Below are 24,695 nucleotides of genomic sequence, written 5' to 3' on the forward strand. Positions count from 1 at the left end.
TGAAGCAGAACTAACTCAACAGTACTTAACAACAACAACATAGATGAAGGGGCCCTGGTGGTACAGTGGGCTAGGCTAACTGAAAAGTTGGTAGTTTGAACCCACCAGCTGCACCACAAAATACGATGAGGCAGTTATGGAACATGTCTACTCTGCTTCTAGGGACACTGTGAGTCCGAATCAACTCGACGGCAGAGGGTTATCTCTAACAGCTTGCTGCCACCTGTCTGTCTGGAGGAGCTCACGTGCTGCTGTTATGCTGAACAGATTTCTGCAGTTTCCAGATTAAGAAAGCCAGCCTGACAATCTGTTCCTGAAAATCAGCTATTGAAAACCCCATGGATCACAGTGGTCCAATCCACAGCCGACCATGGGGGTGGCTGTAGCAGGACCAGGCAGTATGTTGTCCCGCTGTGTCTGGGATCCTGAGTTATGGACTAACAACAACAGTAACATTGTGGAGATGATCTTGTTTCCTTGGGGTCTCTTTAGAGTAACAATGTTGTTGTTAGGTGCTATCGAGGCTACTCCATGTGACAGGGTAGAATTGCCCCACGGGGTTTCTTAGACTCTACTCTATGGAAGCAGGTCACCAACCATGTATTTCTCATGGGGAGACTCTGGATGGAATAAACGGTCAACATTTTGGCTAGTAGCTAAGTATTTAACCGTTGCGCCACTAGGGCTCCTTGCAATAACAACGTTGTTGAGTGCCATCAAGTCATTTCTGACTCAGTAACCCTATATAGCGTTTCCAAGGAATGGCTGGTGGATTTGAACCTGTCCTTCTCCTACAGCACCACCAGGACAGTAACAGTAGCCTCCATTTATTGACTGCTTCTATGTTATCAAGACCCTGTGCCCAGTTCATTAAATGCATTATCTCATTTCATCTGTACATGGTCAAATAAGGTAGGCTCTCCAGTGCAGTCACCATATTGCAGCAGAGTATACTGAGCTTCAGAGATGTGATGTGACTTGCTCTAGGGGACACTCAGTGGCTGAGTCTGGATTCCAAGCTAGGGCTTGTGACTCTGGTCTGGGCCCTTAGAAATCATGACCCTGCATGCTGGCCCAGTCCTGTTCTGTGAACCAGGGGTGGGCACTGTGCTCCTGCCAGGCCTCATCCACATGCTGACACCACGTGCTCCCCTCTCTCTTGCAGGCATCCCCACACTGATCGTGCTGGATCCACAGGGGGAGGTGATCACGCGGCAGGGGCGGGTGGAGGTGCTGAATGATGAGGACTGCAGGGAGTTCCCATGGCACCCCAAGCCTGTGCTAGAGCTCTCCGACTCCAATGCTGTACAGCTCAATGAAGGCCCCTGCCTCGTCCTTTTTGTAGGTATGATGCTTGTGGGCCCCCGTATGTGTGTGTGAGGTGTGTGTGTATGTGTGTTGGGGGGGGGAGCAGGACAGATGGATCTCACTCAGGAGTGTCTGTCCCTACAGCTGCTTTCTGTCACTAACAATGCAGAGCCCAGGCCTTTGTTTCTCCCTGGCAGCCTTGCTTTTGACCCTGATGATGTATGATTTATTCATGGCCCTGCCCTGTGGGAGGTGTTCTGGGAGAAGCTAGCTGCTGCGCTTTCCTTCCGGACTGCTCCTGGCTGCCAGCTGGGAAGAAGAGGTCAGGCCTGAGGATACCCTCAGCCCCTTGCCTCCAGATCATTGTTGGATGGAGGTGGGTTACAGGCATTGCAGCTGCAGGTGGCTGGGTGCCCCGGGTCATGACTCACTCCTGACTGCTGCTTTAGGATCATCTGGGCTTTGGTGAACTGCTTCAGGGCTGTTCCAGCTGCCTGGCCTGGCTACATCTCTGGCTCACCCACCCTTGTGGCCAACTGCCCCTCCCTGCCTCTGCTGACTCCCCCACACCAGGCTCAGTGAGTGGTGATGTCATGGCACAGGACACAGGAGCATCCCCTCTAGGCTCCCTGCAGCCCTGCAGGATGACCCTGGTTCCCTTTGGAAATCAAGCAACAGTTGGTCAAGAAGCACCTTACTTTCTGCCTTGACTTGCTACTGTGGTCCAACTCACAGTGACTTTGGATCTGAGCCCCAGAGCTGAGATGCTGACATCCCTACTCCACAAAGAGGGGTGCTGGGGAGTATAGGCAACATCCTCCCCTGTTCTCTGCAGTCTGCTTTGAGGGGTCTCCAGAAGGAGAGCTTTTCAACAGACTGCCCTGCAGACTGGTTCTGGGCTTAGGGGTGAAGGCCCTCCAGGGGAAGCTTTACCATGGGGCTGCCTGCCTCCTCCAGGTTTCACAGCCCCATCCTGAGAAACAGTTCTACAACTATCCCTGAAACCTCACTGACCCCCTGCAGCTGTGGAAACTGCTAGTTGCATGTTGGATGTGGAGCCGGCTGGTGGCCTGCCGACTCTCTGCATGCATGCAGTGGGCCTCTTTGGTGAGAGTCCTGCTGGAAGCTGCTTTCCCTCCCGTTTGCTACTCGGAGTTGTTGCTCTTGTCCTGTTCCTGGCTTCAGCAGAAAGAAGCCCAGAGACCACACTTCCTTTTCACAAATACGGGTGAGAGGTACCTGCAAGGGGCTCGGGGAGCCTGTCAGAGGGTTCTCCACGTGGTCAGCCTATGCACCTCCCCAAGTGAGTCTGGCTGCCAGCTGTGAATTGGCCTCCCCACTGCCATCAAAGCTGCTGACCAGACCCCAGTCCTGACGCCTCATCCCCAGTTTTTCTGCCACTTTCATGAGAAACTCAGTGATCTGAGGTCATGGCTTCTAATCCTGTGACCTAGTGAAAAACTACGAGGACCTCAGGACTTAGAAGATGCTCAGCTCCAGGGTGGGTTTATGAAGAATTTGGTGAAAAGGGCCATGAATACTACTCAGTGAGGCAAGCTGTTCCAGGGAGCAGGTGTAGGAGGTGCTGTTAGCATGTGTGCCTGTATGTGTGTGCATGTGTGTAGGTATACACGCTCTGCTGCCCCCAGGAAAAGGCGTGTGCGCTATGAGGAAGCGCATTTCCATCCATTGGCTGCTCCGATGCATCAGTGTTCCTACAGCCAGAGCAGGGTCCGAGCCGACGTTTCCCGGGTGGGAGTCACTCCATCAGTGGTTGCGGTCAATGGTTCCTGATGGCTTGCTCTCTTGTTCACAGATTCCGAGGATGACGGGGAATCCGAGGCAGCCAAGCAGTTGATCCAGCCAATTGCTGAGAAAATCATCGCCAAGTACAAAGCCAAAGAGGAGGAGGCGCCGCTTCTGTTCTTTGTGGCTGGGGAGGTGCGTGCTGAGGGTGGGCTTGGCAGACATTTAGGACAGGAGTGGGGATGCTTGAAGGGGCCCTGGGGTCCGGGTTGGCCGTGCTTCTGGGAGAGACGTGGACAGAATTTCTTTCCCTTGGACATCTTCCTCCCAAAAGTCCCGAGTTCCTAGAGGAGCATCGCTAACCAGAAGTGGGACTGTGTGGCTCTGTGTAAGCGTCCTGGCAGATGTTTCTCCCTTGCCACTTCCTTCCTCCAAGTTTCCCCCAGTAGCAGCCACGTGTGTTGTAGTCAGCACTTACTTTCTTGGTGTGTGGTCAGAACCAGGGCCTTGGTGCGCTATAAGGTATGGCCTTGGCTAGTTCCTCCACCTGCCATGGTGGTAGTGTTATGTGCCGTGGAGTCGGTTCCGACTCATAGTAACCATGTACAGGGTTTCCAAGGCTGTAAATCCTTACGGGAGCAGAAAGCCTTTTCATACTCCCGCGCAACAGCTGGTAGTTTGAAACTACTGGCCCTGAGGTTAGCAGTCAGATACGTAACCACCACGCTACCAGAGCTCCTTCTCGCTGCCAAGCCGGGCGGCTTTTCCCATTATAGTGATCCAAGCTAGTGGCCATACCTTCTTCCTACACTTAACCCAGGGAAAATGCGAGGTGGGACATCTCTGATATTCCCTAGGTCTCCAGCCATGCTGACATGCCAGGGGGCTTCTTGCAGGTAGAGAACACCTGACCCTTCCCTAGAGCCACCTCAGGAGACTGCTCCACTCTGCAGACACAGAACATCTCCGCAACATGGCCGCGGTCTGCGCAGGCGCTCTGCCCCTCCTGCCCCCCCCCAGCGCCTCTACGCATGCTCTGCCGCCTCCCCCCACCTGGGTAACCCCTCTGTAAGCTCTTTATCAGAAAGCACGCTTTTTGAAGCTGCCCAGCTACCAGTCTGTTCGCCCGCACCCCCAGTGGGTCAGAGCCCCCTGCTCATTTCACGCTGTTTGACTCCCAGGAGAGGTGCGGAGGGCATGAAGCAGTAGCAGCCAAACACCCTGAATCACCCATTCATCACCTCCTCAATAGCCTCCCCTGCTAAGCCCCGCAGGGCCCCTCGCTGCCGGCAGCTGAAGTCACCCTGCGCAGCCCTGGGGTGGAAGGGGAACAAAGCAGGTTCACAAGGCCTTGCCTCAGGGCCACGCCAGCCCCGCTAGCGCCACACAAAGCGCACATGGAGGCTACTCTGAATGCATTGAACCGTAGCCCCTTTAGAATGGCTTTGAGAGAAAAGATGGGTGCAGAACAGAAAGGGCTGGGCGTGGGGATGGGGGCTGGAGGCTCCGGCTTTAGAAATGTGGCTGAAAAGGAGCATAGGGGTTGTTGTTCCAGACCAGGCAGGCGCCATGTCTAGTACCTCACCTATGTGATCTCATCTGCCCCTCCCTTCTCCAGGCTGGAAACGTGTCCACTATCCTGTTTCCCAGCGAGGCTCAGAGAGGGCGAGGGGTTTTTCCAAGGCTTCTCAGTAGGGATGGGGGAGACCAGATTCCCAAGCTAAGTAAGCTTGGATTGAACTGCGGGCATACTCATTCCTTCCTCACATCAGCCCCGTTTGTTAGGAACCATCATTAAATCCATTGTGCAGGGGAGGAGACCTAGCCTTGGAAGAACAACTTGCCAGAGCAACACAGAAAATAGCTGGCAGAGAGGAGATTTAAACGTGAGGTTGGTGAGCCACTAGGAGCCGTGCGTTTACTCCTCTGTTCCTGTGTTCCAGCAAATAGACCTACTCAGTCCTGATGGGAAGAGGAAGGGCTGGGGAAGGTGGGAGGACCCCTGCATACGGAAGTTGTATAGATTTCTGGAAGCAGCAGCTCTAGTCTCCCGCTGCTCCACCTACCTGGCTGTCCCTTTTGTGTGTGTCACCTGACCTCTCTACCTTGGCAAAGTTTCCTTCCTTGTGTTAGAAGCAAAACCATGTAGGAGTGGGCTGGACACAGGGAGCTGGAACTGCAGGCATTGACTTAGCGCAGGACCCCAGGCGCCTCCCGTTCCACCGGAACTGAAGAGGACCCTTGTTTCTGTCTTAGCTCTGTGCCCTCTGGCAGGCAGAAATTGTTCCTCTAAAACCTTCATGGACATTAACATTCCATCTCCTTGTGGTTTGTCAGGAGGGCCAGGCGGGGAGGCCGTGCTTTACTTGGTGTGGTCTAGATCTCCCAGTGGGAATTAGAAGTACGATATTTGTCCAGGTGTGTCCCCTCTGTTTATCATGAAAGTGTTAAATTAACCCAAATAGAGGACCTGAATTGTGTGGACATTGCCAAGAAGGAAGGGAGGGAGGAAGGAAGGAAGGAAGGAAACCATTGCCAAGAATTTTCCTTTTAAGATTTGCCCTTTGAGAAATGAATGTTTTGGGCTCAGAAACCAGTGAGCTGTAAATTTCATGTCTCCTATGCAGCATCATTTAAGGTCAGGGAGACCCGGAACCCTTTCTGTGCAGGGCCACTCAGGTTTTTTCATTTTGTTTAGAATATTGTGTATTTATAGTGAGACAACCTCAGGCTAGGGGCATAAAGCCCGTGTTCCATGATCTGCTGCTGGGGGTCAGCAGTGTGAAAGGTAGTCTTAAATGGTTGCTCCTTTACCAGTCCTTGTTTGGATTTCCATGTTTGCCTTTCAGTTTTGCACAAGGTGATAACTGAGTGAGGGAAATCCACCTGGTCGGCCACTGGGAGTGTTGAGGCAGTGTCGGCTTCCTTTCCATCTGGGGAAGGACTACTGTAAACCAGTTTTAAGAAGCACTGACCTCTGACCTCTGTGCCGACTTGGCCATGCATCTCCCACCCTCCTTGAAACATTCTGGAGCTCAGGTCCAGATGATCCACAGTGGGACTGCAAATCATCGCGAGTTGACAAAAATGGTTGCAAAAATCAGCAACCAGAAGGCTTCAATTTTTTAAAAGCCAAGTTATTGCAAAATTTTTTAAAGTTTGTGGAAAAATGGGGTGAAAATTTTTCATGAACTTTTGGAAGTCCCCTAGTACGTTTTTGGAGTTCTGCTGTGGCACTGTGGGTTAATGCACCAGACTGCAAAGCCGGTGGTTCAAGCTCACCAGCTGCTCCTCAGAAATTCTATACAGGGTCACTGTGGGTCGGAACCGACTTGATGGCACTTCACAACAGCAACAGTACATTTATAAGTTGTTTTCATTCTAATGAAGAAAAGGAGGTCTAGTATAATATACAGAATTTTGCAACAGCTCCCACTCCAAGCAAGGCAGGTCCTATGCTCCCTGTTTTAAGGGTCCGTCTTAACTCTGATGAGAGTCTGCTTCTAAGGTGCTGGAGGCATTCCGTTCCAGTGCCATCTGGGGGACCTGGGTCCAGGGAGCTTCTGCAACCTCTAACTTCAAAACTTAGAAGTTTTTCCTCTCCCTTCTGGTGACTTTCAGGATGACATGACTGACTCCCTGCGAGATTACACCAACCTGCCCGAGGCGGCGCCTTTGCTCACCATTCTGGACATGTCAGCCAGAGCCAAGTACGTGATGGACGTGGAAGAGATCACCCCTGCCATAGTGGAGGCCTTTGTGAATGACTTCCTAGCAGAAAAGCTCAAACCAGAACCCATCTAGTGGGTCCTGGTCTCACAAGACGCTATTTAAAACTCCATCTTCTCCTCCTTCCCTTCCTTCTCTCCACCCTTGGACTTTTCCAACGTGTCCCAAGTCGCACAACCCAAGTGTCCAACCTCTCTGTGGTGCCTTGTTTTCTCCGTTACCTCCTCAGGGCATTAACTCCTGGGGAGCGCACCCTTTCAGCTGCCGAAGAACCACCGTGTTTGGAGATTCCGCTTGGGACTTGTGAGGATGGCATAGCCCAGCCAGAACTGGGATAGTGTCGCTCTGTGTAAGTGTCACTAACTCATGATGAAACATGTGCCAGGGTGCTCTTCTCCACAGTAAGCATCAAGAGACAGGGACTCGGTTCCTGGTTTGTTCCGCCGTTTGTGTCAGCACGCTCACAGAAAGCCCAGGACCCCTGGAAGGAACTGCTCACTGATGCCTGTCCCTGCAGGTGGCGGGGAGGAGGGGCGGCATCTCACTGGGACTCAGCTTAAGAGTTGTTGGTGAGCCCCTGCCTCATCCTCTAAGCTGTCAGTGGGTTCTTGGAACCCAGCTTGTCAGTGGGTTCTTGGGCAGGGATCTCCAGATCCTAACGAAAGCTTGTGGGGTGGTGTTTTGGTTTTCTTTGTTTGTTTTTCCCTGGTGAGAAGAGAGTAGCGATGATATTGATTCATATAGAAACGACTTACTTTTGTTCAGCTCTTGCCATGTGATAAGAGCGGCTTGTTCCTTCCATAGGTATCATCTTTCTCTTGATCTTGACCTTCCCTAAGTTTCTGCCTTCTCATATGAACTGCCCCTACTCTCATGGAATTTTTTTAAATGAATTTCTTCCCCTTGGACATCTTCTTTAGAGGAGCATTTCTAACCAGTACAAACCTCTGAACTCACTTCTGGGCCAGGGGGTCCCTGGAGCTTTGTGGAGGTATCTGGGCCCACTTGTGATTACCACCCCACCCCACCCCCCTTTCCCTTTTCAAAGCAAAACTAAAGAGGTGAGAAAGTATCAGAATTCTAGCTTTTGGGGGAGAGAGGGCAGTGGGTATAGCGACTGATAGGAAGCCCGGAGAAGCGTTGCCCCTTAGCTGAGCTGAAAACTGGCCACAAAAAGGAAAACCAGACCAACTATGTTCTTAAGATTTGGAGTAGAAGGCCGTGGCCTAGGAATTTGAAGATGCTCACCCCATCTTGGAGCCCTGTTGGCACAAGTGGTTGAAGCACTCTGCTGTTAACTGAAATGTCAGCAGTTCAAATCCAACAGCCACTGCTTCCGTAAAGATGACAGCCTTGAAAATTCTCTGTTCTGTAGGGTCGCTGTGAATCGGAATTGACTCCATGACAGTGGGCTTCCAGTTATCAGCCCATGTCAGTCGGGTCTCCCGAGTCTTTAGATCATTCCATGCCAGCCCCTTGCTTCTGTTGAATACACTTGTCAAACAAGACCACTCATTTAAAAACTCAAAATCTAACCCCCCACCCCACCCCCAAATAATTGTTGACACTGTTGTTCCTTACCAAATGAGATTGTGTCTTTGTAGTTCAGAGGTACAAAGTTAGTTGGTAATTAGACTTGTTATTGGATGTCGCCAGTCTGAAATACAATCACCTAGTAAGAAATAAAGCGGGCTCTCTGGACATTACCAACCACCTATCCCTAATCATAAACACCATTTGTTAGTTCCGTTTTTGCTGTGGTGATGTTCTATTAGGGGGTGGGGAGTTGGGAGCTGGACACTGAAATCCTCTTGACTCTCCCTGGACACTTGGTAGCTGACCATCATGGAAGGGCATCTGTCAGAGCCGCCTGGTGTCCAGAAGCCAGGAAACGCATTTGGGTTAGAGCAGTTGAGGCAGACCCTGCTTTGGAGCTCTGGCCACCACTCTCCTGGTTTGACTTGGGCCTGTTCTCATAGCACATGCATATGCTTATTCCCTCCTGTGGGGGACCCAAGTGGCCTGGCGCTGGTTGGGGAAGCAGATGGAATCACACAAAGTTCTCCTTGTGAAAATGGAGCAGCGGTTTAAAACACTTAAACCTTGCTCTGTCCTTGGGTGGATGGCTTCTCTGGGATCCTTGCCAGTGTCTCTTTTGGGACATGGGTGAGGGTTCAGGAGGAGGTCAGGAAGATGGGATGGATTTCTGCCAATACCCTCTATCAGGATTGCCTTGGAGCAGTACTTAGCTTCCTGGGGAAGAAGGAACAAAGCCCAGTGAGGAGTTACGCTAAGTCAAGGTCTTCTCTGATACTCTGGTGACCTGCCCAGAGTTACCTAGCAGGACCATCTGGCAGAGTTATCTGGGTGGACCATGGATATCACAAGTCTCCTCTTAGAGTGGATGCATTGTTGTTGTTAAGTTCTGACTCAGTGACCCTATGTAGGGTTTCTGAGGAGCAGTTGCTGAGTTTGAACCACCAACCTTGCAGTTCAAACTGACCTTGCAGTCCAGTGCTCCTCCTACAGCGCCACGCCATGATTTCAAGTGAATGCACAGATTAGTTAAAAATCAGTGGGGAAGATTTACTTTAAAAGTGCTTTAGCATTATGTGGGTTTTGTGTTGGGCTGTTAACTTCAGGGTACCCCATGGTCAGCAGTTCGAATCCACCAGACACTCCAGAGAAAAACAATGAGGGTTTTTGCTCCCATAGAGACCTAAGAGTATCAGAAACCCTATACAGGGTTGTTTATGAATCGGAACCAACTCTATGGCACACAACAACTTTGAAGAAACACACAGGAAAGGCTCACTTCACCAATACCTGTAAAAATCAAAAATCTTTCTCTAATGATGCAAACCAAATAGCTAACTTGAATATTCCCATTAAGCAGCTCCAAAATACCTTAAAATTCTGTAGCACTGCAGGATAATGCACTGGACTGCAAGGTCAGTTTGAATCACAAGGTTGGCGGTTCCAACCCACCAGTTAGTCGCTCCTAAAAAACCCTAACAGAGTCACTGTGGGTCGAAACCAACTCGATGGCATTTAACAACAATTGGAAGCAGGTTAAAACACCAGCTGAGATACATTCAAGGGCTTCTGCCAGCAGCAAGAAGACCATGTCCTTCAGGTGGAGGCAGGAAAGTGACTCTAAAAATGCCACCATGGGGTCCCCAGATTCTGTTCACCACAAAGACTCTCCCCATTTTCACAACAGAGCAATTTTCTTAACTGTTCCCAGCAATAAAGATCTGTTTAAGAAAAAGGGCGTGTGTTTGGGAGTGGTGTGGACAGATGGTGAGAAAGGAGGATGAACTAACGCCAGCTTCCTTTCTGGGAGTGATGTGGCTCCTGCCGGTGCCTTCAAGTTGTTTCCAGCATGTCCTCGAATCCATGGCTCTCACCGAGCCCAGGGGCCAGCATTGTTCTCCGTCATCAGCCAAGCTTCAAGTGGTAATTCTTGGTTTTCCAGACTTTGTTTTTTCCTGTTGCCTAATTAAAGAACAAAAAAGCTGTTCTCCCCTCCTGCTGCCTTATTCTAAGTCTGCTATGATATCAAGACATCACAGGATATGATCCAGGAACTAGTAAAGTTGTGGCAGATTAGCTTGAGGAGAAAAGCCCCCATGTTTGAAAGTGGACACTTGTAAAGACGCTATACCTTCAGAATTGTAGCACTGAAGGGACCTGAGCGAGTGGCCCAGCCCCAACCAGTCACCCAGGCACCTCCCTCGGCCAGCTGAGGTAGGCCTGTGCTTGCCCCAATAGGTCTGAAACACCAGTGGGAAATAGATTGTGGGGTGGCCAATAGCCAGGGCCAAAGTTCAGGATGTCCTCTGATCTTCTCTGGGTGTTGTCTTGTGAACCAGGGACGGACGGACCCAGAGGCCCTTCGCTTGGGAGAATCGCTCATGTCTGCTCGGGAGCGGCTGTACTGAAGTGAGTGAGATCTTGAGATCTGCAACTAATGTAGGCCAACAGCATGTCCTGCTTTCCTCCAAGCAAGCTGTGGGACAATTCTTTAGGGACAAATGGCTGATGTCTATTAGTGCTAATGGTCTGTGAGCGTGTGCGAAGAGTGAAATATTTCCTAGGAAACAAAAGGCTGCATGTAGGACATTTTTACATTGGCTCTGCTTTATAGGTCTTCTAGCCGGGATTTCTCCTCCTAATGGGGGAAAGCCGGACACGAGGCTCTTCTCCGCATGCCCTGTATGTGAAGATGAGCATAAAAGTAGGCTTTGTTTTCTTTTAGGCGTAAAGTGTCACTACCCTAGTGTTTTGGATTACCTCCTTAGTCAGGGCATCTGTGAGATTTTAGTCAAACTTGCTCTGAGGGACCACTGATTCCCCTTAAATAATAGGTTAACTGGGAACACCTGGGGTGGGGGCAAAATGGTTAAGCACTGGATTACTAATCAGAAGTGTGGCAGTTCAAACCCACCCAGAAAGTGCCTTAGAAGCAAAGTCTGGTGATCTCCTTTTGAGAGGTCACAGCCTTGGAACCCCCTCCCCCCTTTTTTTTAAGTTTCTATTGTGAATTGAGTGAAAGTTTACAGGGCAGATTATCATTTTATATTCGACAAATCATACACCTTGTTTCATTACAATGATTATACTTTCCTCCATGTACCATCAGATGCAGTATTTCTCTGTAGTCACATTAGCTTTTTTTTTTTTTTTTTTTTAACAACTCAGGCATATATAATAATTTAAACTACCAAAGGGCACATTCTGCAAGACTGCCTCTTAGCTGCCAGTTCTCAGTCCCTCTAATTCCATGAATTTAGAGTCATCAGCTGTTCCCTCTCTCCATGCCCCCATCTCTGCCTCCATCTCTGGTGTCACTGCTTCTCTGGATAAGGTCCCGCATTCTGCTTGTGCTCTTCTCCCTTGATGGTCTTAGGGTCCTCTGTTTCTGGACTGTAAGATTAACTGTTCCCCCGTTTTTGTTGCAGAACTTCTACCTTTACAATTGTGACAGTCGCAGTTAGTCGTGATAACTATTACTCAAACTGTAAGAATCTTATCCCATATCTTTTAACCAGACCCATCTAGACAAGATGAAAACTATTTAGTGGGGACTTTTCCTTCCCCCACACGCTCTTAAACTAAACTCCCTCTTGAAACCTTGTAAGCCAGTCACTTTGTGCCTTTATGGCCCCATTTTAGGGAGCCCATGTCTTAAGTTGCCCATCCCTATCTACCCTGTGTACAAAGAGGATAGCATTAGATAGTTGATGTGAAGACTCCTTCCCTGTTGGTATTTAGTTACCACATGAGCTTCAGTGTCTCTTCTGACATTCATTTTGATCTTTTCCTTCTTTCTTGTCTTTATGACCTTTTGCTTTCTTCCTGTGTTGAAACCCCTTTGCAGTGCAATTCTATTCTGCTCATTTGAGGTCACCAGGAGTCAGAACCAACGTGAGGACAAGAGTGTGTGGACTCATGAAAGCCTGTCTTCAGTCTGTAGGCTAGTGTGCAGCTCCAAGTAGGAAAAGGTAGCCTCTAGTCTGGATTTCTGGGTACTGGTGCCACACTAAAATAAGCCACACACACGTGATAGAACTGGGATCCAGTAGGAGATCTGATATTGGAACACGGCCAGAAAAATCTCTTTCCTTTGAGTGGATATGGAAGTCCCCAACTGCTTTAGAGCCCTCTGTAGTCATGATGAGCCTCTTTCCCATCAGAGGTACAGGGGAGGCTGGAGCTGGTTGCAGCAGTCACCTCGTCCCCAACCTTTTGTTCCCTCCTTGACAGACCCCAACTCTAAGGCGTTAACTAAGACCCCTGATAATTGAGGGGATGGTGTCAAACTGAAAAGTTGGCAGTTCAAACCCACATGGTGCTACACAGGGGACTGATGTGGCAGTCAGCTTTCACTGCTTTGAAAACCCCTCGGGGCAGTCTACTGTCCTAGAGGGTCATTGACTAGGCATCGACTCAAAGGCAACAAGTTTGCTTTGATGACACCATCTGCAACATACATGGGCTTTTCAGTCCTACTGGGCCACTAAGCATCAACATCAGTGTCCTGAGGCTTTCTGTGATGACTCAGGTTTCAGCTGCCCCTCAGCTGCTAAATGTAACATGGGTCTCCAGTTCAGACACCTTAAAATCACCAGAGCAATGTATTAGCTCACTTAATTTGGCTTCAGCGTATTACCTTTATTCACTAATGAAAGGACAGGAGATAAGATCTTGCAGTTCAACAGTGGCTACATAGGACCTTTTTTATTTTTAAGTGAGACCTTTCAGATCTGCTGCAGAGTTGGCTTGGCCAAGAGGGGAGTCCAAGACCCTCCAGTGCAGCTTGGGGTCTTAAGCCCTAGCTAGGAACTTTTGGACGAAGGCACTTTTTGGAGTCTGTGTGTGGTGGGATGGTGAAAGAAGTGCTAAGTGGTAGTGACATTTGGTGGTGCTGTTAACCAGAAGGCATTGGTGGAAACCAGTCCTCAGAGGCGTTGTATCTTCTGGGCCTTGAAGACCAAGATTCTAACCAGGAACGACAACAGCTGGAGCTGTGGGAAAGGGAGGTCTGGGTCTGTTTTTCCTCCGCCTGAGGCGCTAACGGAATGGTGCTGCAGTGGGGAAGTGGGTCTGGGAGTTCCAGGCCCATCAGGCACCAGCGTTTACTGCAAGTGCCTTCCTGTTCAAGGGGGTAAGCTCGGCTGTCTTTATGCTGCTGCTCCGTCTCTGTACACTTTCTTTAGATTTTGCTCCCAATACCCTTGTGTACTTCACATTCCTTTTTGCCACAATATGATGAGCAAGGTCAGTGGTTCAAACTCACCTCCTCGGAACCCCCTTTATAGGGTCACTGAGTCAGAACTGACTCGACAGCACTTAACACCCAATGGTTCTCTGCTTCTAGCTGTGCCAGTTCTGTGCACAAATAGCTTGCAAAATGCCCTCTGTAGGTGGAGGTCCACTTCATCCTCCCCTTGTTTCAACAATTTATAAATCCAGGGGGATAAAAACCCCCAAGCTGTCCCTTTACATTTGGGAGAGGTTTCAGTGATGTGGCCTGCCACCTTGTGGCTGAAGTCACCACTACAGCTATGCCTCCACACAAAGGCAAACGGGAAGCTTGGCCAACTTTTCATATTGATCTTTTCAGCCCAGCCATGTGTTTTTCTTGTCACATATTGCTCAGTTTTTAGTCATACTTCTTGGGGAAAATGGCAACAGAATAAATGTTGGCCTCAAAATGGAAAAGAATTCAAGATGGTGAGTTTCTAGTATCTGAGTGATACTAGAGACAGGAGTGCTCGCATTTCCATCAGTTTCAATCCGTTAACCACCACTTGCTTCCTGTTGCCATTTTACAGGAAGGAAAACGTGCCTGTGCCTCTTCCCCACAGCCTCATCTCCTTGCTAGTCTAGGTTATATCTATTGTCGCTAAGTGCCACTGAGTCGCTTCCAACTCAGCGACTCTGTAAAGGGTTTCTGAGGAGCTGGTGAGTTTGAACCACTGATCCTGTGTTTCAAACCAACCTTGCAGTCCAGTGCTTTTCCTACAGTGCCACACCCGGACTTCAGGTTATACCTACACATAGACAAAAAGAACTCAGGAGACACTACACAAATCACCGACTATGCTGGAGAGATGTGAGCGTTTAGCGACTTGTGTCCCCTTAATGAGGAGCCCTGGTTGTATGTGGGCCTCAGCACTGCGCTGCTAACTGCAAGGACTGTGGCTTGAACTCACCAGTCCCTCGACGAGGCCGTCTGCTCCCAGAAAGACTTACAGTTTCAGAAACCTTAAGATGTCCTACTCTGCCCTATAGGGAGGGCCTCCGAATCAGAATCAACTCTTTCACAATTGTGGGTTTTGGTGTTCTTCCCTTAACAGTATTTAAGGTGTTGTGGCAGACTAAATGTAAACACAAGTCAGAGGAACCACCTCTCTGGACTGCCTTCCACACTTCCTTGCTATGTTCCTCTTTCAATTCTTGTATCAACTCGTGAAGTCTGGCGGATCATGCTGGATACTTGCTAGTCTAGAGGCATGGGCTCTTCTGCTTTCCAGGTGATTGGGGTTGAAGGCTCAAGAACTACCTGTGAGCTTGAATTCACAGCTGTTGTGGCTGTATACTGTTGATTCTAACTCATAGTGACCCTACAAGGACAAAGAACAGCCCTACAGGGTTTTCTAGGCTGCAATCTTTGAGATGCTGTGGCGCTGTAGGACCAATCAGTTCAAATCACCGGCTGCTCCTTGGGAACCTTAAACAGGGTCACTGAGTCAGAACCAATTTGAGGGCACTTAATCTTTGGAGTCCTGGTGCGGCGCTGTGCGTTAAATGTGCTGGACTGTAAAATTGTTTGAACCGCAAGGTCGGCAGTTCAAGGTCACCAGCCGCTCCTTGGAAACCCTATACAGGGTTACTGTGGCTCCAAACTGACACTTAGTGATGACAGTCTATGGGAATAGATTGCCAGGGTTTTTCTCCTACAGAGCCCCTGGTGGATTCAAACGGATGACTGCCTTTCCGTTAGCAGCTGAGTGCTTAACATTCCTGACAACAGGACTCCTTCAGGAAAAGAAATCAAGCCACATCACGGCCTTTTCCCAGAAGTCATCAGCACTGCCACATGCACAGACCAGAGTAGGGCACCCAAGCAGTGAGTGGTCCAGGCTGGCCAACACCCCTCCCCATGAACGTATCAGATCAATTCCACCCAGCCCCTTGGAGCACAAGTCCCACTTAACACCTGGCTCCCCAGAGAAGTGTCACTTGGCCATGACAGTTTGCCTCAGGCCTGCCAGGGCTACTCACTGGGCACTCCGGAAACATGGTGAAGGGTTCCCATAGGATACCTTGGGAAGGAATGTGGTCAAGCCATACTGCCTGCATCCTTGTCCTTACCACCAACCCTGTTCTCTGTGATTACTAAAGCGGAGGTTGAAAGAAGTCCCACCCACCCCCTTCCCACAGACACACCAGGTGATTACCACCTGTAGCCATCTCCTGACTGGCACCAGGTAAGGTCCCTGGTCCCAGGGGTTTGCCAGAAGAGTGGCAGGGTCCTGCTGCAGCACTACCCACCCCCTGCAGGAGCGCTCCGAGGCCTCTGTTCCCATGGAATCTGGAAGCCCTGGCATTTCCCTGAGCAGTGGTTACGAGTCAGGCTGCTACTCTCAAGGTCAGCTATTCGAAACTACCAGCCATTCCGTGGAAGAAAAATTAAGCTTTCTGCTCCCATAAAGATGTATAGCCTTGGAAACTCTGTAGAGGGTCTCTATGAGTCAGAACCGACTTGAAGGCACATAACTACCACCACCAGTCAGCAAGTAACCAGGGTCATCAATGAACTAAAACATCACTGAGTAGGGCTAACAGCTGGGAGCTAGTCAACAGGGTGCAGCTTTCCTGACGGATGTAAGGGGGTGGTGAAGGTTTTGAAAATAAGTTTCCTCCTCCCCTGCATGTGGAATCTGCAGAAAGACAGCTGCAGGGCTGCTAGGACGGCATGGCACCACCTGATCAATTCAGCTTTTCCCACTGCTGATCAAAAGGGGAAATCACGTTGCACATAAGCACTGGCTATTTACATCAAGGGTCCGAATAAATAAGACAGGCATATCCAAACCAAAAGAGCTAGCTGTTGAGGGGCCCTTCGCTCCTGGTCCAGTCATCTCTTGGCTGTGTCTTCTTCACTAGGCCAAAGGGTAAGACACAGGCAGAGACCCCTGGCACGACTCACACCAAGCACGTTTTAATGGCACCTGCTGGCTCCACACACACTGCACAGGACTTGATGTCTCCCATGACGAAGTGACGTGACAGCCAGAACTACGGCAGATGAACCATGCTCAGTGACTGCAAAGCACCCACCAGCTACTGCAGGATCATTCCTCCCTCCCCAAGGTAGCCTCAGCAGGCTCTGGGCCCCAGTGTAGTCCTTGGTGGACAATTTTAAGAACATGGAGTGCCATGTAGGCCACGGGGATCATCTGCTTGTTGTGTCACATTAGGAAAAGCATGATTGAACAGTGCTAAAACTGGTCAGGATCTGGGACTCTCAGGAAGAATACTGACCTTGGATATGTCTCAGCAGATTTGTGGAGTTTCTGATTTTTCAATCGTTATATATTAGCATCCTGCCTATCTCTTGTTCCCCAAATAGGGCCTGGGAAGCTCAGAGAGAAGAAAATGGCTTCCACGGCTCCCACACTGCTCTCCAGGTCCACACAACCCCACAGGGCCCTAACAGCCTTTCCAGACGTGGGAGGAGCTAGAGCCCTCCTCGGATGGAGAAAGGATGTCCATGTCCACTCTCAGTGGTAACTCCTGCACCTGCTCCCGTGTTCCTCCCTCAGCCGCAGTTGTCTTCTTCCTTCGAAAAGCAAGATGCTGGCAGCCATGGCTGAGTTCAGGCTGTCCACACCTGGCACGACGGGGATCAGCAACCGCCTGCCCCCCGTGCTCTCAGCCAACTGTAGAGACTCCAGGCTTACGCCATGGGTCTCCCCACCAATAACAACAGCCGCTGGCATTTTTGTCCAGTCCAGGTCGTAGCTCTGGACCTCCAGGTCAGGAAGCCAGTCTTTCTTATCTCTTGTTTCTGTATCTTCCGCTTCCTCATACTTATGAAGCTTCAGGAATCGTCGGTCACATACATGGTCACTGGCTTTGTTAGACCGCTGAGCCTGGGCATAAAGGCCACAGTTGTCAGCCACGTAGACCCGGGTGTCAGTGGACAGGTAGTTGGGTACTTCTTCCCATTCCAGATTGTTGATAATGGGCACCTGGAAGTGTGCGCCCATGCCTGCCCGTAGCACTTTGGGATCCCAGGCATCCACACAGCCTAGAAAATAAAAAGACATGATGAAATCAAGGCTGGAAAAGCTGTACCTGACTAGGGACCTTTGGAGGAAGTCAGACTAATCTGGATACAAGAGATAAAGCAAAGTTATTTTGTTATATGGCCTTCTCTCAAGATGAGACCATAGGCTTCCCCAGTAATAGCAGCATCCTGCCAAAGGACTTTATGATTCATTTCTGCCAGTGCTAAAAGCTGATTTTATTCATAGCTCTAACATTACCAGGCACATGTGCCAGATATGTGTGCAAAGAGAATCAAAAGCCCTTGGAGTCCTGTTGCGGCGCTGTAGGATCAACATTGGACTGCTACCTGCAAATTAAGCAGCTCAAAACCATCAGTGCTCCCCAGAGGTCTCAGCCAAGGTCGCTATGAGTCGGAACCAGCTTGACAGCACTGAAAAGCATTGGCGCAGTGTGCGGTAAGGTTGGGATGAAGTTCATACAAGTGACAACTAGGGTACCAGTAATAAACCAAACATTAACAGGGCAATAGAAAATCCTGGTACAAAGCAGGGGAAGATACCTAGGAGAATATGACACTGCTGATCTTGATGGTTAGTCAGAGCTTGTTAGAGGAAGGGCCAGGTGGGGGTCAAATTTAAGAAAGGGGGAAAGCTAGCTATAGTCCAACATCTAGAAGTAAAGTCACCAACCAATTAAAGGAAGGGAGTGTGGTAGAGAAAGATCCATTTAAAAGAGACAGGGAATGCCAGTTCAAGGAATCTGGGATTTTATTCTGAAAGCGGTATCATTCCCCTGCAGGATTTTCACTAAAGGAGGGATAATTTGATATATGTTTTAGAATGACTCATCTGGTAGCAATGCTGACTCTCTATTGGAGCAGGGAAGACACTAGAAATGACGACATAACGAGGCAACTGCAGCCATCTAGGAAGAAATGAGACCCAGGGCTGGGAGAGCAGTGGCGTCATTCACACGTACACTCCCCCACAGCATCCTAAGGAAAGGGCACACAGAAGGACCAGTTCTTTTATAGTACAGTCCTGCACTAAACCCAACCCCTTCTATGCATTAGCCGTTTCCAGACACATGAAAGGAAGGCACTTCCCCCTGCCCTTCCTTCATGTGTCCGGAAACAGCCAATGCACGAGGCACTTCCTCACTACGAATTACTTACAGAATTCATCTATCAAACTTCAGGGGAATAAGACAAGAGGTGGAGCTGTCACAATGCCCACACATACCCAACCGTGGTTTCTCCCAGTCACTGTGGGGAACCAGACACGGGAGGAGAGATGTATGTCAAGAAGTAGGGGAACCAGACACGGGGACAGGGATGTATGCCAAGAGGTAGGGGAACCAGACAGAAGAGGGGCCCAGACCCTGCTGCATGGTGGGGAGTACGGATGAGATGAGAGTTACCCCTTTGTGTCCTTGATACAGACACCCGCCCTAGTGTTTTCTACTCTTTCTTCTCTATCTCTTATACAGCAGCCACCAGCATTGACGTGAAAATCAGTGAGGGTTATAACAGATACTTCCTAAGCCACACCCATTCTCAAGAGTGCTCAATAAATGATGTGTGTGTGTGTGTGTGTGTGTGTTGTGTGTGTGGCATTTAAGTGGATTCTAACAATGAAAGCCCAGCACCCAGCTATCAGACCAACCAAGGAATGTACTCCAACAAGGTGAGGCTACGGTAAGTTAGAAGGAGCAATTTAAGTAAATCTCAGCAATGGGTGCTATGATATGGGTACATATAATGATAACCTGGTGATTCTGAGGAATGATACTTCCCCGCCTACCCTCCCCACAAGTTGTAATAGGCCCAGCTGTTAGACAAGTATGCTTAGAACCAAAGCTATTACTTCTTTACGATGAGAAGAAACAGAAATGTAATGAGGCTAATTGGTGTGTGAGGCCAAGGGATATGTCTCATCACTTAATAATCATCCCATTTGCAGGGTTCCCAGAATGTCCAGGGTTAGTAAGACCGCACATACCCAACAATCTAGGAAGTCAAGATTATTACATAAGAAACCTGAAACCAAGTGTGAAAATTGGCACCTGTTGCTTTCCCTTGATTCACTTTAAGTTCTTTAATAGCCTGTTGTTAAACGCCAGCAAGTCAGTTCCAAATCAGTGATCCCATATAGTGTTTGCAGGAGCTCTGGTAGTGTAGTGGTTACGAACTGGGCTGAGTACCTCAAGGTCAGCAATTCAAAACCACCAGCTGTTCCGCAGGAGAAAGACGAGGTTGTCTGCTCCCGTAAAGATTTACAGCCTCAGAAACCCTGTACAGGGTCACTATGAGTTGGAACCGACTCCACAGCACATGCTCACCACCACCACCACCATACAGTGTTTGAGCCACTGATCTTGCAGTTGACAGTCCAGAGCTTATCCTATAGTGCCATACCAGGACTCCATAAAATCATAGAAACCTTTATTAAACAAAAATAATAAAATATGATACTACTGTTCCTCAACATAGCCTCTCCATCTAGGCCTATATAATTCTGAAGGCTATGTTTCCATCTCTAACCCTTCTTCAAAGAATTCTGTGCTTTTCCACTTACATCACATCAAAACAGCAGTTGAGGCCTTCTCCAGGGACTCAAATCATGTTCCTTTTAAATGGTCTTTGAGTTAGGGGAACAAAAAGAAGTCTGAAGGGGCAAGATCAGGGGTGTAGGGTAGATGGGATAAGAGTTCTCAATGAAATTCCTGTAAGACAGAATGCACCTGCTACCCCTGAAGAATGAGCAAGTGCACTATTGTGATGGGAAAAAATTCCTTTATGGCCTTTCTCTTACCAATGCAGTTTTCCATTTTCTTAAAGCTTCTTTCTAGGAAGCCTCCATAATCATCCTGTGTCCTTTGAGAAAATTTACCAAAATTTGTTGTTGTTAAGTGCCATAGTATTCATTGTTGTTATTTTAGGTGCCATCGAGTTGGTACCGACTCATAGCAACCTTATGCACAGCACAACGAAACACTGCCCGATCCTGGGCCAACCTCACTACTGTTGCCACGCTTGAGTCCATCAGTGCTGTCACTTGGCCAATCCATCTAGTTGGGGGTCTTCCTCTTTTTCTCTGACCCTCCACCTTACCAAACACGATATCCTTCTCCAGTGACTGGTCCTTCTTGACAGATGAGAGATGAAGTTTGGCCATCTTGGCCTCCAAGGAGCATTCTGGCTGCACTTCTTCCAAAATGGATCCACTGGTTCTTTTGTCAGTCCATGGCACTTTCAATATTCTCCATAGTGACCCTGTATAGTGACCCTACTGAGTTTGAACCACTGACTTTGCGTTCCCTTTGAATTTTCCAAAATATAGTTGTCATACATAATCTTTTGAGATGACCTGTCCGACTTGAATTTAATTGTTCCAGAAGGAGCTCTGGTAGCGTAGTGGTTATGAATCAGGCTGCTAATCTCACAGTCAGCAGTTCAAAACTACCAGCTGTTCCGTGGGAGAAAGATGAGGCTTTTTGCTCCCATAAAGATTTACAGCCTTGGAAACCCTACGCAAAGTTGTTATGAGTCGGAACCGACTCCACAGCACATAACAACAACAACAAAGCAGAGGCCCTCAGAAGTCAGCTTTCTTTTTTTTCAGTAAGTCTTTGTTGTGAATTGAGAGATAGTTTACATGGGAGAACATCAGTTTTACACTCATTTCATTGCAATGATTACAATCTCCTCCATGCATCATCACTCAACAGTATTTGCTTCTATTCCCTTTGGGGTTGTTTTTTTTGGGGGGTGGGAAATGTACACAAAAACACTTAGGAATATATAATCATTTAAAGAACCAAAGGGCACATTCTTCAAGCCTGCCTCCTGGCCGCCAGCAAACAGCCTTTCTCTTTCCATAAGTCTGGAGTCCTCAGTTGCTCTCTCGATATCATCATCATCTTTGCCTCTACCTCTGGTGTCACTGCTTCTCTGGACAGGGTTCCACATTCCACTCATGCTCTTCTCCCTTGATGGCTCTAGGGTCCTCTGTTCCTGGACTGTAAGATTAACTACTGCCCCTTTTTGTTACAAAACTTCAGAAGTCAGCTTTGACTGGTTTTCTGAAGGCACCCTAATGAGATTAAAGCAAGCGGGAGAACTTGTTTGCAGTCACCCACTGATGAGAGACATGTTTAAATACACTTTGTTAAGAATAAAACTATAAATGTATGAACTGGAACCCTAGTAGAAATTCTTTTTGACTTACCCTCATAGAAAGAACCATAGAAACAAAAAAATTAAAGCTCATTTCACTCAGGTAAGAATCATCAATGGATGCTAAAATCAATGGGTCAAAGATTTAGACATTGTGATGTTAAGACAATCTCAAAGTCCCACAGACTATAACTAACTCTCCACTAGTTCAGCAAATGGAGACATGGGCGATTGGGAAGAAAGAAAAGAAAGCGTGAAAGAGAATTAACTCATGTGACTTAGAGGAAATGCTCTTTCCTTTTTTTGCTATCTGAAGTGTGTAGAATTGGTTTCTTTCTCCTTAAATGTTCCCAAGAATTTATCAGTGAAGCCTATGGGCCTGGAAGAAGGATGCCTGGTGGGACCAGGTTGCCAACAGTCAAGTGAGCCACTTGAAACACCAGTCACTCTGCCGGACAAAAACGAGGCTGTCTGACCCTATAAATATTTATAGTCTCGGAAGCCCTATAAAAGGCCACTTGTGCTCCCATAAAGATTTACAGCCTTGGAAACCCTGTGCAGGGTCACTATGAGTCGGAACCGACTCCACGGTACTTAACAACAACAACGACTCAGAACTGACTTCATGACAGTGAATTTTTATTTATTTTCATAGGCCTAGATGACGTTTAAGGAGCTCTGGTAGCATAGTGGTTACGAATCAGGCTGCGAACCTTAAGGTCAGCGGTTCGAAACTACCAGCCGCTCCACGCGAGAAAGATGAGGCTTTCTACTCCCGTAAAGATTTACACCCTTGGAAACCCTGTACAGGGTCGCTATGGGTCGAAACTGACTCGACAGCACTTAACAACAACAACAACAAGATGACGTTTACACAGGGGCTTCAAAGAGTTTGTGTTTGAGGCATCCTCAGAATCATTGACTCTCCACCAAACATAATATCCTTATCCAGGTACTGGTCCTTCTTGATAACATGTCCAAAGTACAAGACAAAAGTCTCACCAGCATCACTTCAAAAGAACACTCTGGCTCTACTTCTTCCACAACAGATTTTGTTCATTCTTTTGGCAGTCCGTAGTACTTTCAGTAGTCTTCTCCAGCATCATAATTCAAACACACTGAGTCTTCTCTGGTTTTCCTTACCTTTCACATGCATATGAAGCAACTAAAAATGCCATGGCTCGGGGTGCAACTCAATCCTCAAACTGACATCTATGCTCTTGAACACTTTAAGTTGGTCTTTTACAGCAGATTTGCTATATGCAACACATCATCTGATTTCTTAACTGCTGCTTCCTTAAGTGTCGATTGTGGATCCAAGTCTCTGATGACTTCAATCCTTTCACCATTTCTCATGTTATTTATTGGTCCAGTAGTGAGGACTTTGTTTTCTTTACTTTAAAGTGCAACCCATACTGATCAGTAGAGCTAATTCTCTTTCATCTTTTTCTATTGTAATCCCCACATGCTACTGTCTTAGGCTGGGTTCTCTTCAGCTTATACATGTAACATAAAGAGAAGTTTTGATGAAGGAAATGGCCCTTACCTTTGGTGAGTAGGACTTTGGTGCAGCCTGCCCCAGCAGCAGATCTCAGAATTGTCCCCAGGTTCCCAGGGTCACGGAGATTGTCACAAATCAACAATAAGGGCAGGGAATGATGAAGCTGAGTTTCTGGATATGTCATCTTAACATGGTCAGGTTTGGCAAAAATCCCTGAGGAAACAAAACAGGAGTTCACTTGTCTGAAGTAAGAATGGAGAATAATTTGACTTTTCATTTATTTATAATTCTTTGTGTACTCTGACAGGAGTTTTTCTTAAGTAAATGAAGGACTAAATCTTTTGATGAACAATTTTCTTAATTTAACTTGACATAAAAGGTTGAAAGGACAACCACAAAAGGACAAACATCATATGAAACCATGATCGTAAAAGTCAAGAAAGGGTTTATGGCAGAAAGCAAAACTCTTTGATGGTTACTAGGGATGGAAGAGGGAGGCAGGGAACAACCATTACCTAAATAGCTGTTAAGTACCGTCAAGTTGGTTCCAACTCAGAGACCCTGTATAGGGTTTCAGAGGAGTGCTTGGTGGGTTTGAACCACCAAACTTGTGGTTATCAGTCCACTGCTTAGCCAACAGCACCACATCAGGACATGTATCAACTTACATGAAAGGAAAGGCAATATATACAATAAGGGGAGGTCAGCAGAGCATGACCAAGGCAAAGGAAGGCACTGGGAGGAACATCAAAGGACAAGGCAACAACAGTAAATACTACTACAATGTGTGGCGTTGTGGGTTAATGCACTGCACTGCAAAGTCAGTTTCAACTGTAAAGTCGGTGGTTCAAGGTCACCAGCAGCTCGGAGACCCTATACAGGGTTGCTATGGGTGGGAACTAACTCGACAGTACTTAACAACAACAACATACAACCCTGCAAGAACTATAAAAACAAAGAGTGGTTACACAGAGATTAAGCTAAATAAGTTGTGGGATGAGTTATGGAGTACACCATGCGAATTTTACAGGTTTGGTCCCAGGATATTGCCAAATATGTATTTGCATGTGCTATAAATATATGCAGGTATATAGAGGAACATATAGGAGCAAAACTTTGCAAGTTTCTTAGCCATAACCAAACAACTTGAGTGACTGAGTCACTATGCTTCAGGTCTTAGGACCAAAGTCCCAGGACATATCTAAGCCAACAGGCATAACATAGTCCATAAAGACCATATTCTACATCCTACTTTGGTAAGTACTGACTGGGACCTTAAAAGCTTACAAGTAGCCATCTAAGACACAACTATTGGTCTCTTCCCATGCAAGGCAAAGAACAGTGAAGAAAATCAAAGGCTCAAGGAAATAATTAGTGCAAAAGACTAAAGGTCCAACAACAGGTCTCTGGGATACAGGGATTAAGGCA

General features: G+C 48.0%; 2 protein-coding genes across 3 annotated transcripts in view; one reads left to right on the plus strand and one right to left on the minus strand.

Moving 5' to 3' along the window:
• The window catches only part of NXN (nucleoredoxin), a 220,608-nt gene extending 213,596 nt beyond the window's left edge, over window positions 1-7,012 (plus strand). For both annotated transcript variants that reach the window (XM_006863212.1, XM_006863213.1), the window contains exons 6-8: window positions 1,166-1,345; window positions 3,125-3,249; window positions 6,676-7,012. In XM_006863212.1, coding sequence (XP_006863274.1) covers window positions 1,166-1,345; window positions 3,125-3,249; window positions 6,676-6,858 — 488 coding nt within the window. In that variant the 3' untranslated portion in view covers window positions 6,859-7,012. The remainder of the gene's footprint in view (window positions 1-1,165; window positions 1,346-3,124; window positions 3,250-6,675) is intronic.
• A 10,066-nt stretch (window positions 7,013-17,078) lies between these two features.
• Window positions 17,079-24,695, minus strand: part of RNMTL1 (RNA methyltransferase like 1) — an 11,047-nt gene continuing 3,430 nt past the window's right edge. Inside the window, exons 3-4 of the mRNA XM_006863214.1 lie at window positions 23,313-23,480; window positions 17,079-17,608 (exon numbers count right to left, since the gene is read on the minus strand). Of these exons, the coding sequence (XP_006863276.1) occupies window positions 17,079-17,608; window positions 23,313-23,480 (698 nt within the window). The remainder of the gene's footprint in view (window positions 17,609-23,312; window positions 23,481-24,695) is intronic.

This window comes from Chrysochloris asiatica, unplaced genomic scaffold (assembly GCF_000296735.1).
Source record: "Chrysochloris asiatica unplaced genomic scaffold, ChrAsi1.0 scaffold00054, whole genome shotgun sequence".
In the NCBI taxonomy this organism is placed as follows: Eukaryota; Metazoa; Chordata; class Mammalia; order Afrosoricida; family Chrysochloridae; genus Chrysochloris; species Chrysochloris asiatica.